The sequence below is a fragment of the Sinohyriopsis cumingii genome, chromosome 1, assembly GCF_028554795.1.
Source record: "Sinohyriopsis cumingii isolate HCF-2022 chromosome 1, ASM2855479v2, whole genome shotgun sequence".
NCBI lineage: Eukaryota > Metazoa > Mollusca > Bivalvia > Unionida > Unionidae > Sinohyriopsis > Sinohyriopsis cumingii.
In genome coordinates, this window is record NC_142961.1 from 22,175,030 (window position 1) to 22,189,598 (window position 14,569).

General features: G+C 32.5%; 1 protein-coding gene across 1 annotated transcript in view; it reads left to right on the plus strand.

Moving 5' to 3' along the window:
* Positions 1 to 1,985: 1,985 nt before the first annotated feature.
* Positions 1,986 to 14,569, plus strand: part of LOC149806538 (uncharacterized) — a 55,177-nt gene continuing 42,593 nt past the window's right edge. Inside the window, exons 1-5 of the mRNA XM_089954245.1 lie at positions 1,986 to 2,069; positions 4,423 to 4,446; positions 5,738 to 5,886; positions 6,868 to 7,019; positions 10,380 to 10,578. Coding sequence (XP_089810371.1) covers positions 2,024 to 2,069; positions 4,423 to 4,446; positions 5,738 to 5,886; positions 6,868 to 7,019; positions 10,380 to 10,578 — 570 coding nt within the window. The 5' untranslated portion in view covers positions 1,986 to 2,023. The remainder of the gene's footprint in view (positions 2,070 to 4,422; positions 4,447 to 5,737; positions 5,887 to 6,867; positions 7,020 to 10,379; positions 10,579 to 14,569) is intronic.

Here is a 14,569-nt window from a genome sequence, read left to right on the forward strand (position 1 = left end):
GCCAGACAGTTAGTCCACACAAATGTTTTTCATTACAAATTCATTAGCCCATACATCTACCTGAGCATATATGTCTTTTCAACAAATTGAGGGAGGTTATACTTTCAATACTTTTGGGGGCCCTGAGTGGCTAAGTCTAAATTGTTCTTCAATTTGGATCACTGCCATCGCACCTCTCTCTGCCCGGGTTCAAGACTTGGGTCCAGCCAATGTGGGTACTTGAGAAAGCTTGCCAATAGCTTCCCGTGGGTAGATGGTTCTTTTCAGAGTTTTCCCAGGTTCTTACTGCACCAGTTATACTGACAGCCATGTATGGCCTATCTTGTGCTGAAAAATGTTGTTGTTGTTGTTGTTGTTGTTGTTGTAGGGTTTAACGCCATTTTCAGCACAAGATAGGCTATTCATGGCGGCCAATATTAATGGTGGAGGTAGAACCTGGGAAAACCCTCGGAAAGAACCACCGACCCACGAGAAGCTACTAGCAAGCTTTCTCACATATCCACGTTGGCTGAATTCGAGACTCGAACCCACGCAGACAGAGATGAGATGCCAGTGATCCATGACGGAGACCGCTTTAGACCACTCGGCCACTTGGGGCCCCTAGAAAAACATGGTGTTAAACCCCATAACAACAACATCAACACCTTTACACTTTTATGCTGCCAAACGTGCATTGTGGTATGTTGGAGTTATGCAAGTACGGCTTGATTACTGTTATATACTTATATTTTTTCCACTAGGTTTCTTGTAATGTGACTTGTGTATGACACACTCTGGTATATCAGTAGAATCTTGTTAAAAACTCATCTATTACAAATCAAAATGAGATGTGTACCAGAAATCGGTAACTATGAAGTGCTTTTTGAAGCCGCTTTGTCATTTGTATGTGTGTGTGTGTGTGTGTGTGTGTGTGTTTCTCTCTCTCTCTCTCTCTCTCTCTCTCTCTATATATATATATATATATATATATATATATATATATATATATATATATATATACATACATACATACATACATATTTATTTATATATATATATATATAATTACAGAGACACACGAACAGAATGGAAAGTGCTGTTCCTAGATTCTTCAGAAGAGTGTTTGATAGTAATAGTAGAATTAATAATAAATACAAATAATACTATCATACAGGTTAGCGAAGTTTTGTTCATACTGTATGGAGATTCAAATCCACATCTGCATGCAACACACCAGTCCATATACCATCATGATTAAGCATACATCAGCAAAAAATGATGTTACAATGTCAGTGGTGTTTGTACTCATGTGTGTAGCAGACACTCGCATGACGACCTAGGAATTAATTCTCATTTTACTTTTTACAAAGTCATTCCCGATTCCTATGATTGAAATAAAGGTATATGGAATTAATTAGAGAGAATTACAAATATACACCAATAGAATGAAAAATGTTATCCCTAGATTCTGCAAAAGAATGCTTGATAATACCAGGCAGAATCAATATTTAATACAAAAGTAAACCACATCAGATTAGTCTACAGTTGTAATTACAGGATTACATGCTTGTATTGGATAAAGTAATATAAGGAAAGTTACAACTTTCTCCTTTATTTTTTAAAGTTTATCTATTATTTTTAGGTAATTTATATAAAATCAGAATTAAAAGTTTGTTACAATTTATCACAAAATAAAATGGAATAAATAGAGGTAGAAAATTGTCAAAAGAAACTTTGAGCACATGTGCACTGCAGTAGATAGTAAGAAACTGCTGATATTTAAGTGTTTTGAACTGAACCAGATCTGAACCCATTCATTAGACCATTCCCCTGGATCTGCACAGCCTATGTCAATACTGACCTTTATGATGTTACATACGTTTGTCAACAGTCCTCAGTTTTCTGTTGTTGTTTGACAGTTGACTATGCAATAAATGTGGAGTCAGCTGTAATCATGACCTAAATAGACTGCTTAGGTCACTTTTTGGTGGATATAAAGAGATGGGTTCCAGTTCTGATCCTTACACAAAGTGTGACAGTATCAATGATGCTCCTGCTTCTGACAGGAGCCCTTGTGGTGGGCTTGGCAGGTAGGTTGACTTTTTCTCCATTTTATACAGCTCAAACTTAGAATTTTCGACTTAATTTGCTTGTTGAAAAAGTGTTATGCTTTTTTTAAAAAAAAGATCAAATTTAAACACTTTTTAAGAGGGTTTTAGTTTTTTAAGTGTGAAATTTGACTACTTTCATGTTGTGAACATTAGATTTGTTTGAACTTTTATCTTAAATGTAAAAATGCACACATTTAAATGCTTAAAAAACACTTTAAAAGAGAAATCGAAAGATGTTTCGAAAGGTACATGTAAATGAACGTTTTGAATCAGATTGTAGGCCATGTTTATATTTTCAACAGGTATATTCAGAACATTTCATATGACTACATTTTTTGTTCACCTTGGCCACTGCTTTTTCAAACATATTTCTGACTTGATATTTGTGAAATCTGACCTTTTTAAATCTGATTGCCAAATTTGTTCATTGCTACTTGAACCTTGTACTTTTAATGAAAATGTTACTATAATGGAAAATTCTGAGAAGATTTGGGCAATGAAGGCCCTATGTCTCAAATGAACAGACTAAATAAATTACTGAATTTGAAATTTTTGTTGTTTCAAGTTGAAAAAATACTATTCATTGCCTTTATGAATTTTACTTTATGAGTTTTTATTCTGTAACGTTGTGTTCCTATGATGCAGAATTTAAATTTTGAACTCCAGATGAGGTTATGTGACAGCCTGTTGTGACTCTTATATCATTTGTCTGTCCATTATCACAAGTTTGTTATTGCCACACCTCATAAACTAATGGCAGGATTGCTATGAACTTCACACATGCCAAGGTTTACTTGGTCCTAAATAAAAGTATGGTACTCCTTGGACATTGAATTTGGTCTCCATGTTAGCCAACTTAAAAATGGCATTATTACTACTTATCCTGAAAATGATAGCAACATGTGATTTTCACTAAAATATTGCTCATATTATGTAGTTGACTAGAAATGAAAAGTTATTGTACAGAACTCCAATATTGCTACCATGGTATCCATTTTGAAAATCTTGTTATAGCTTCTGAACATATGGTCATACTGACATGACTTCTTGGTCCTAAATAATCATGGTGTTGATCCATGGGGACCATCTTATAAAGATGGTTGAATTGACATGGGTACGTTTTCATCAAAACACTTTGCATTTTGATCCTACATGGAAATGATACCAGTGTGACCCTCCAATTTGAAAAACCTTGAAAATGCTATATCTGCTGAATGTATGTTCATACTGAAACTAAAAAGAAAAACCAACAAGAACAAAAAAAACACTCTGTATGCAGTATTTAGTTGTCCTATGTTAAAATGATGCTTTTCTAATCTGCAAAAATGGCTGCCTTGATGACTATACTGACATTCTTGATATTGCTACTTCTTATTATATGGTCATGTCATCATGTCATTTTCATTAAGAAACTATAGCTTCCATTCCTGAGTTTCACTTTTTTGTCAGGGTTTGAAATTTAAAGATAATCTATTTCCATGATTTTCTCCAACAGTACTCCTTGTTATATAATAAGAAGTGTGTTTAACCCTGGAGATGCTTAAAGTACTATAATTTTCTTTATATTGATAACTGAATCATGGGGGTTAGTTTGTTGTGCATCTCGAGGAAAATTGTTAGCTCTGCATGGCTGTTTTCCATTCCAAAATGTCCACGGTAATTTGAAAAAGAAAAGATTAGGCAAAAACATTTTAATTTATTTATTATTTTTAATTTCCATCAGTGCTTCTTTTTGGAAACCAGTAATATGTCCACTAAAAATAAATGTCAGTCCCAGTAGATGAAAGTCATGAAAGTATATGTTTTCTTTCTCAACAATGTTCTGTTTTGAAAACATAAATAATTTGCTTGATTTCATTGTAATGTTTGAAATAAAAAGTCGTGAGAGAAATTAGTACCAAAAGTACACACTTGATATTTGAGTTCAACTGCAAACAGCACAGACCCAGATCTGCTGTCGCTTAATGCGCCAGAAGATCTGGGTCTGTGCAGTTTGTTAGGAGTAATCAGTCAAACAAATAACATGTACCCTGTCTGCAGACTCATTATGCTATGGACATCAGGATCTTTTTGCAGTTTGACTCAACTTATGAGTAAGTGTCTATGGCATTTCTGTAAAGATGTTAGATTTTTGGGGGCTTAAATGCATTCTTGTCTTGTTTGACAGGTTTTTCTTGCTAGATTTTATCATGAATTCTTTTATGTTACAAAAATGAAACATTTAGCTAAATAATAAGGTCTGAATATACAATTGTTCATCTGTTATCATATCATCAAAGTTATACTATGAACATTATTTAAAATGTTCATAATTACTTCTCTTCAATTGCAGCGAGTCAATCCAGTTCTGTGAATTGTAAGTAAAAATGTTTTGTTTTATCGCTTTTCACAAATTAACTTATTTTGTGAATAATGTCCCATTGTTTTTTTATAGACATTTTATAGTACTGTAATGCACTATTTTTAATCGAAACTATGCAATCATGATTAAGTCATAATTTGGGGGAAAATACTGTTGACAATAAATGATATTAACATGTTTTTAATTAATAAACCTGTAACATTATTAGCCAAGAAGAGTTATCAATCTGATCGCATTTCAAAAATGATAAGTCAGTTATGATCATGAAATATTACAGTTACGTATATATTTTTAAAGTCAGTGAGAATCAATGTCCAAATTAAGTTAGTGCTTTTCAACCGATTGGAATTTGCACGATGACAATCAATGTCCAAGAAGTTGTTGCTTTTCAACCTATTGGCCTTTATACGGTGGCAATCAATGTCCAAGAAGTTAGAGTTTTTCATCTGATTGACCTTGTACATATAGATAACTTTGAAAGTTCAAAACTCTCTGAGCCCAAATGTTGTGTTAGAGAAGGGGTCTCATACTCAAATCTACATGAGGACCACATGAGGTAAATTGGCATCACTGAAACATTTTCATACAGTGAAAGAGGCTCATATAAAAGATTCACAGGTGATGTTAACAAGAAGTAAGTGATGTAACAATCAAATTTTGGCTGGCTGTGAAGAAAAAATTGGCATTATTAATTACAATTATTTTGCAAATTATGAATGTTGTTGCTGGCTGCAGGAAATAACTCCATGGACCATGTATTTGAGACTCTGTGTTAGTGTGTTAGTTACATATGCAACTGAATAGTTTCATACTGGGACATTTCCACACATCTGAATGATTAGGGTAGTTTGAGTGATATTTGAGTTAATGAAGTTTTAATTTATTTGTAAGTACATACACTGGCATCTGCTGAATGTATATACCTGACTTTCATTTTATTTTATATATTTTATTCATGCAATTTGTGTCAGAGAAAAGTTATATCATTTTAGTCAGCTTGGCTTCCAGAGGCAACTAATGGAGGCAAGCTTTTTGACCTGAGTTGAATTCCTTGATGTTCCATCTGAGAAGTCCTTTGATATTTTTTGTAATAGTGCAGTCAAACCAGACTTTCTCTTTTAAGGATTGTGCACTCTTTGTTTTTTATGCCTTTTCTTGCTCCCTTAACTTACATTGCACGAGTACTGTCATGATTGTACACACACACACACACACACACAGACACACACACACACACTGCATCATATATACTTATAAATTATTTTTTCCTGTCTCCATTTTGTAGCCTATCAGGTTGGAAAGGAGTACATGTATGAATATGAAGGACAGGTTCTGACTGGACTACCCCATGGCTCTAGGATGTACTCTGGATTGAAGATCAAATGCAATGCCGTATTGCAGTATAAGTTGTCTCTCAGCCAGGTCACCATGAAGGTGAGAAGTGTATTCATCTTTTTGTTTAAAATTTTGTACTAGGATAGCTCATTTGTTTAAATATAATGAGCACCAAATCACAATAACCATACATACACCTAGATCTGTCATTGCATAATGCCTCTGCAAATCAAGGTCCATGCTCTTGGTTTTTAATGCATTTTCCAATAAATACTACAGACACTGATCAGCTAGTCAATTTTTCAATGGCAGACCTGTCAGGTGTATGCTGTTCTCAGTTACATGAAGATTAAACACAGGTAAATTAGTAGGTCTAGAATTTTTTAAACAATTATAATTGATGACTGATAGTACTAGATTTACTTGTATGGATTTTCTCAGAAAAGAAAGTGATTATCAGTCAGATTACATTTTATACTGCATTTTCATTGCTTGAGTAAAGTCTTTAGGGACTGACCATTAAGTTTTAGAATTTTGTTTTTAATTTCTTGCCCTCTGATGGCTTGCAAAAAATACTTGCTGTGATTTATAGAAAATAAATAGTGTATTATATCCATTAGATTAGTTGAAAAAATATATATTGAGGTAAAAATGATAATCCTGACATAAGAGAAATCCTAGGTCACCTCCTTCAGAAAATGAATGGTTGAGTCCCATAAAGCGTTATCTATTTCGATTGTTTGGGTTTCAAATAAAAAAGAAAGATGAACCATCTCATAATGCTTTTCTATACTTTATTAAATATTGTATGAAAATTAAGATTTTTTTGTCTTGACATTTTCATGCAATTTTTAAGGAGACCAACTGCAAACAACACAGACCATTATCTGTCATCACATAATAGAGTTAGCAGATCAGGGTCTATGTTGTTTGTCCTTATAATTGGTCCATACAAACTGCAGGCACCCAGATATGCACATTATGTGATGGCAGATCTGCATCATGCATTTGCATCTGAATATTACGATCTGAAAAATATTTCTGAAATTAAATCCTGATACATTTTCTCTGCTTCTCCAGATGACCAACATCCATTTGTACAAGAGGAATGGCCTGGTGTTTGAGGAGTATGACCCCACTTCGCAGATGCTTCCTGACAATCTGTTTGAGGAAATAACAGAGCCTGAAGTGGACAACTTTGTTGTAGAGCTTTCCAAGCCTGTTGAGTTTAAGTATGTAATAAATTGCTTTTGTTAAACCTGTGGATATAAAAGCTCATACCGGTACATTCCATTGACAATACTATCAATTAAAGCTGTTTGGTTGTACTTAAATTTCCCACAACTACACTATCTTCAAACTGCCATACCCTGTCAATTAACTTTTTCTGTTGGCTGATGCAATATTGGCATACAATGTTTAACAATTTTCAAGACTACATGTCAGGGACATATGACTCAAAACTATTCTTGCCCAAAAGTACATGGGTTCACAAACTCAATCCATTTTACTTCAGTCTCACTCACAATTTCTAGCAACACAAACACTCTAATGTATAATTGTCAACACATTAGATCCATTGCACACACACACACACATATTTTACAAATACTGAGAATATGATGAAATTGATCCTTTAAATTATAATAACCCAATGGTTCTAGCTTCATATGTTTGTCCTGCCATTTTAATAATAATAATAATAATAATAATAATAATAATAATAATAATAATAATAAGGCTTTATTTATATAGGGTGACTCATTAATCAGAACTATTTTCCCTTGAGACCCTCTTAAGGAGAGTGTAACAATGCACATGATATGAAGATAGCAATAATTACTGTTTATTTTAATATGTTTAGTATTAAAATACTAAATTCCATTACCTTTGAGAAACACCATACATGCTCACGATGTCTATTTTTAAATGCTCTAATATTTTCAGCAAATTTTTATGTAGTGGAAGCTTGGTCTTAATTAAGATAGTATTGGGCTTAACATTTCAACCATGCAGTGTTGAACTTTGTTTGGAATAAATGAAATTCATTCTTTTCAGTCAAAACATTCTGATACACTTAATGTTTTCACATAATAAATACAGAACTTTCAGCATTTACCTTTGCTTGATTTTATCACATATGCAGAATTGTTATAAACTGTATGTGGATTCCTGCCTTAGATCAAAGAACGTTAGTTGGATCAATACTAATTAATACTGTGTATTATTGATTATCATATTCTGATAAATAAATTGAACATGTGATGATTCTTTAAACGATTGGTTTAGAAAACTAACAAAGAGACCATATTACTGTATCAGATTTCAAGCAGTTAAAATCAGAGATGTAGGTGTCCCTTCAGATAACCTTAATTGGATTAGATTCTTGGTGTAAGGAAAATGACATGGAACTAAACTCAGATTTGATGAAAGTATTTATGACTGCTAGGAGCAAAATAAAACAGAATAGTATAAGACTATTTGAATCTCCAACTCAATGAAATTTTTCTGTCAATGATTATTCAGGACAAAATTCATAAGGTGGTGGTTGACAATTTGCAGTGGAGTCAACATACCCAAGTCATATGACTTTTACATAAGATAAGGCCATTATTTATTAACCAATCATTGGTTAATACAATTTATTTATACATCCATACATAGACTACAATAATGTTATTTGGGGAGACACTACTGTCACAAATATTTGCAGATTCTCCAAACTTACACACAGATGCCTCACCACCTTTGTTCTGTATATACCTAGCTAGAGCATGTTCTAAGAACATTTTCTATTGATTAAGTTCGCATCTAAATTTAGCATATTATTACTTGTTTGTGTGTGTGTGATGGTGGTGGATTAATATAAACTTGCATATTTTTATATAATTTTTTTCACTTGAAACAATCAAGAGTTGTATGTGCCTTTTTTATCGTTTGTGCATATGTAATATGTATGTAAATATGCAAATTTTAGAGGGCACAAAGAGGATTAGTTGTATCACCTTTTTGAAATAGAATGCAGGATTCTCAGTAGATTTTAAAGCTGAAGATTCTTTTAATCCTTGAGACCAAAATCTCAAACGAAAATCTCAAGAGTCCTTTATTTTTGGGTCACGAGTTCATAGCTGGTGTTGTTCCTGATTGGTTCAGTAATCTGATGCTAGAGATTTCTTACAACTTTAGGAGATTTATTCTCCATCTCATCAGAATTATTACTAATTTTCTATTTCTTGGAGTCTGAGGGTCAGAATTAATGATAATCTCTGGCAGGTTATTTCTGAGCATGAGACAAAAATAAAATGTACTCATTTTTGGGTCTTATAATAATAATAATAATAATAATAATAATAATAATAATAATAATAATAATAATAATCTTTTATTTCTCAAAAGCAGTAAGATAGATTTCACCTATGAATGGTTTGTGCAGAAGATGGCCATTGAAATTGTATTTTTGTCCTGCCACTATTAGAATTACATGTATTTTGAGGGGAAACCAAATAAACTCTGACATTGGATCAAACCTTAATTCAGTAAAGTCATAACTGATTCTTCTATCATTAATGTCAAAGATAATCTCAGAACAATCTAACCTTTATTCAATTATGCACACCTAAGTGTGCACTCAGCAATCTGTTAGCTTTTCCCAGTTCATATGGATATTGCATAGGTGTGATATTATTGTCTAATTAGGAGTAAACACTAGTCTACATCAAGCAGTGATTTGTTATAGACAGTATGCACATGGCAAGAATTGTCTCAAAGATTAATCAAAGGTAAATAGAACTGATGCTCTGAACCAAATAATAAAAATGTACAGGCTGGAAATTTCATGGATCAAAAATGATTCAAAATTTAAATTCCAAGCATTAAAACCCAACAGTAAGTGTTTATTTAGAACCCTGAAATGGTTATTATTTTTATTATTATTATTATTAGTAGTAGTAGTGTAGGTAAGAAAAGCAAAATGAGAATTGGCAGTTTAATATATTACTCTGCTTGCAAAAAAAGAGCTTGCAGATCATCCTAAATAACGTCCCAAATGCAAAAGCAAAAAACAGAGAACTCTTTTAAAAACTTTTTCAATACTCAAGGACACAAATTTTGATGCATAATCTCAAAGAAAATGAAAGGAAGTACATATATAAAGGCATTTAATTATAATATACTTGAATAGATTAAAACTGGAACCTGTTTCATTTGACAAATACTTAAAGTAAAAATTCTTAAATCTTCCACTTTGTTGTCTCACTATTTTTGCACTGTATATACACATAGTACCTTGTCAAAACAGGTTCTTATCAAATTTTGTTTGTTGTTGCCATATATACATGTAGTTCATGAACAGTGCTTTTTTGGTTACTATTAGTGTATGTGCAACTATGTACTTGTAAATAATGCAGAGGGTTACAAGAAGGATCAGTTCCATGCAACTAATTGTGTGACACTCTTTAAATAAAGTCATTATCATTATTATTGTTTTTGTTCTTATTCTTATTCAGGAAACATTCCATAGAGACTGTGTACCTTAACTAAAAGATATATCAAAAGAAAATATGATTGTTCAGCAGTTGAAGTCTTTTTTTCAGTTACATTCGTGGTCATGTGAGTGACATTAAGACAGAAAAGGATGATCCCTATTGGTCCGTTAACTTTAAAAAGGGTTTCCTGAGCTTGTTTGAGATCAACTTCAATGAACGCCAGTCATTCGAGGCTCAGGCCAGCATCCGAAGCAGCAACAGCGATAGCAGTGTTGGCACTGGGAAAAAGTTCTACCGAGTTATGGAGGTAATTATCAAATGTTACAGTTTGTATGCCCAATGATGCTGGCATATGTGTCTGTCATATTTTCATTACTAGAGCATAACTGCAAAGATGTTCGAGATAACTCCATGGAAATTGGTACACATATTACACTGGTGATTCAAATGTGCCATTTCCTTTTCAGAGTTTGTTTGTTTCAATCTTGTCAATTTTTTCTCCATTTGTTTCCCCATCCTTATTCATAGATTCTGCAGGAAGACTCCAAAACTATTTAATACAATTCAGTGAAATTCAATACATTTATTAGACTCATGGTTTCAATGTAATGTTTGCGATTAAAAATTTCAGTTTCAATATGTATGTTTTAATCCATTGGCTTTTTGATATATCTACCCATCATTTACACTTTTCTTTTTGATAAAAACTCCAAAATCATTCAAGGTATTTCTGTGAAACCTTATACACATATATAAATATAATAAAAATGTACCTTGTGTCATTTGTGTCAGTTCATTATCATATTTTGGTTTCTGTGGCAAAACTCCAAAACTATTAAAGATATCTCTTTGAAACTTGGTACACATATCAGACTAGTTCTGTAGATGTTCTTTTTCTATTCACAATTCTTCAGTTTAAATATTCGTAACATTTTTTCCCCTTTGTCTGTTCCATCATTTAGACACTTATTTCTGGTACAAAGGTCCCAAAACATCCTAAGATATTTCTTGAAACTTTGCCAGATGTGAAGCTAGTGGTCCAGCATCTTGAGCTAATCATAAGTCTTCAGTTGAAATATGTTTAATGTTTCTGTGCATCCATCTATTATTGACTATTGTTGCTAGAGGCAAAGTCCAGAGCCATTAGAGATATCTCTATGATATTTGTTCACATATTAAACTAATGGTGTGAATGTGTCTTCAATTTTTACAATTCTTTAGTGTCAGCATTTTTAAGGTTTTGGTCTAACCACCCATCTGTTGTTCTCACAAGTAATAACTGGGCAAAATTGTTTCAGATATCTCTGTGAAATTTGGTACACTTATTAGACTAGTGGTTTAAATTTGCAGTTTGCTTTTCACAATTCTTTCATGTCAATATTTTAATTCTTTTGTGCATTTGTTTGGTCATCCAGATATCATTCTCATTTATGGTTCCAGTTGCAAAGCTTCAAAACCATTTAAGATATTTGTATGAAACCTTTCACACATATTGGGCTGGTGATCAAGATATACCGTTTGCTTTTCATAATTCTTCATTTTTAATATTTGTAATGTTTTTGTAATCCAGCCTTTCTCTATACTGTCATTTCTCCAAAAGAAAGCTCCAGGCAAAACTCCAAAACAGTTTAAGATATCTGCATGAAATTTAGTACACACATTTGCCTATTGGTGTTGGTGTACTTTTGCTATTCATAATTTTTCAGCCAATCGATCAAGATATCTCTATGAAGCTTGTGCACATATTAGACTAGTGGTCTTGATGTGCCTTTAATGTTATAAATTCTTCAGTCTTATTATTTTTGTGCATATTTGTGAACACTCTGTCCCTCTATCATTCACACTTTTGTTTCTGGAGCAAACTCCTAAAGAAATAATGGATATCTTGGTAACATAGAAGAAAAAAAAAACTCCAGAAACCTTCTGATTCCTAACAAACATTTTGGCTGAGATGAGGATTTGGGTGACTCCTTGTTTCTGTTGCCCATTTCTCTATTTTATTTTTCACTTGAAATTGTCAACAATTAAAAAAATGGAAAAATTAAAAGAAAACAAAAGTAAAATATAAAAATTGGATAAATTGTTAAAAAGGCAAATTTAAAACCTTTAATAATTAACAATATAAAATAACAAATTAGAAGTTAATGGGCATTTGTCACTGAATAGGTTGTTTTATCAACAGAACAATTAAAGGTCGAGGGAAGGCAAATAGAAACTTTTACACTTTGGGAAGTTCCATTGTATCACAGTTACAGGATCTCGATAGAACATTTTAACATATTTCGACAGAATATGCTGAACACAACTAGTCTCACATACTTCATTCGATCACAATGACAACATTTGGAAAACATTGAGATCATCACCTGAAGACATACAAATTGAGAAATATTTATTCTCCTGCATTTTTATTAGAGTTATTGCACTTTTGTGCTTGTGAATTATTTAATGTATGACAGAATTTTGTGAACACAACTTGTCTCACAGTTGTCACCATGAAACTTTGTAGATGTTAAGGCTATCACTTTAAGATGTCCATATTTACAAATTACTTTGTCTTCACAATTATTGTTTGATTTATTGCCTTTTATGTCTTACAGTTGAATACAGTATTAGATAGAATATTGTGAATCGAAAGTAGTCTTGCAGCTTTTTATGGATCACTGTGAAACTTGGTTCATCATGGGGTCATTGTATAAAGATGAACATGTTTTAACAAATCCTTGTGGTTCCTTGGCTTTTGTAAGACATTTTCATTTTCAGCTGCATGCTAATTTTTGTGCAAATGCAGCTAATCTTGCAATGTTTATCGGATTGTTGTGAAACAGATTGAATATCAGACATGTGGAGATTCTTCCAAGGCAGACCATAGATGTAAAATTAACCAGATAAATCCAGGATGCAGACCAGATGTAGCCCACAGGCTCTTTTTTATTATGGACACATATCCGTCATGGGGTAGGGGAAAGCAGGGGAATACTTACTTCAGCAAATTGCTCACCATTCCTATAGTTTCATGCTTGGATTTAATTATTTACCTATAATCTTTTTAATATTGAAGTCCAGGATCTGTGATCATTTGTATAATGATTCAGTGTTTTAAAAACAAAATTCTTTCACAGTTTTGTCCTCCAAGAATCACACACTTGCTGTTTATCTTCCTGGAATGTCTGTTCCCCATTTAGAAACATTTTGCGACTTATTTTCATAAAAGTTGCTGGTGTACTTGTCAGAGTCATTGTTACCATCCAATGAGGTCAGATTTTTAACTAATGTAGGACATACCTGAATAAAACATTGCTGAAATATTCTTGAATGGCAAATTGTGCAATGTACAGAACTGAATGCTCAGGTTGATATTGTTCATCATGTTTTTTCCAAACATATACTTTCAATTTTGTCCAAAGTAATGTTTATTTCATTGGTAAAACTTAATCTGGAATGTTGGTTTTCAACTGTCCAGTTTATCTTTCTTTAATGTATGAAATATATGATTTAAGATACTAATGAGAAATCTTTCTTTGCTTCCTAAACTCTTTAATCTTCTGTCAACAGTGCTCTCAGAGAAAAGAACACTGATACATTCAAATGCATGGACAGGTCCTGCAAAGATTGAATACAATTGTCAGAAAATTGGAATAAACAAGAGAAGAAAGGACATGATCAACCATTTTGCTTGTAATTTTTTGTCTTGTTTATCAAAATTTTCTATGTATCCCTTTTTTGTAAAACCTGTTCAGTAGTTTGTAATAGTATGATATGATAGTCGAATTATTTCAGGTATTTTTCCTGCCACTTAAATCTTTGTAAGCCCTCTGAATTATCATCTTTCATCTGACCACTTGTCAGTTCATTACAGTTATGTTTTATTTGCATCACCAGCAGGGTGTAAAAAAGCAATCACAACAAATTTTACATTTCAGGCTACAGTTAAGATGATCATGCAGACAAATAAAATTAATCTTAAAGGAATAATTCTTATTCATTTATTCATTTGAAATTTCCTGTATGTAAAATTGACTTTTTCACCAAAGTGTAGACATTGGCTTGAATATTGCAATATTTATACACTCATTGGTATGACTATTTCAAGGTTTGTGTTCAGAATAATAGAGGAGTTAAAATATTGGCAGAGTGGTATTGGGAACAAGATCCTAAAAAAATGATTTTCCTCGTTATCTACTTTCTGATCCACCATAGTTAATATTTCACTTATAACATACCGATCATTGTTTTTGAACTAACGTAAATTAAGCTATAACTACACATTACATATTGTATTAATGCAAATATTCATC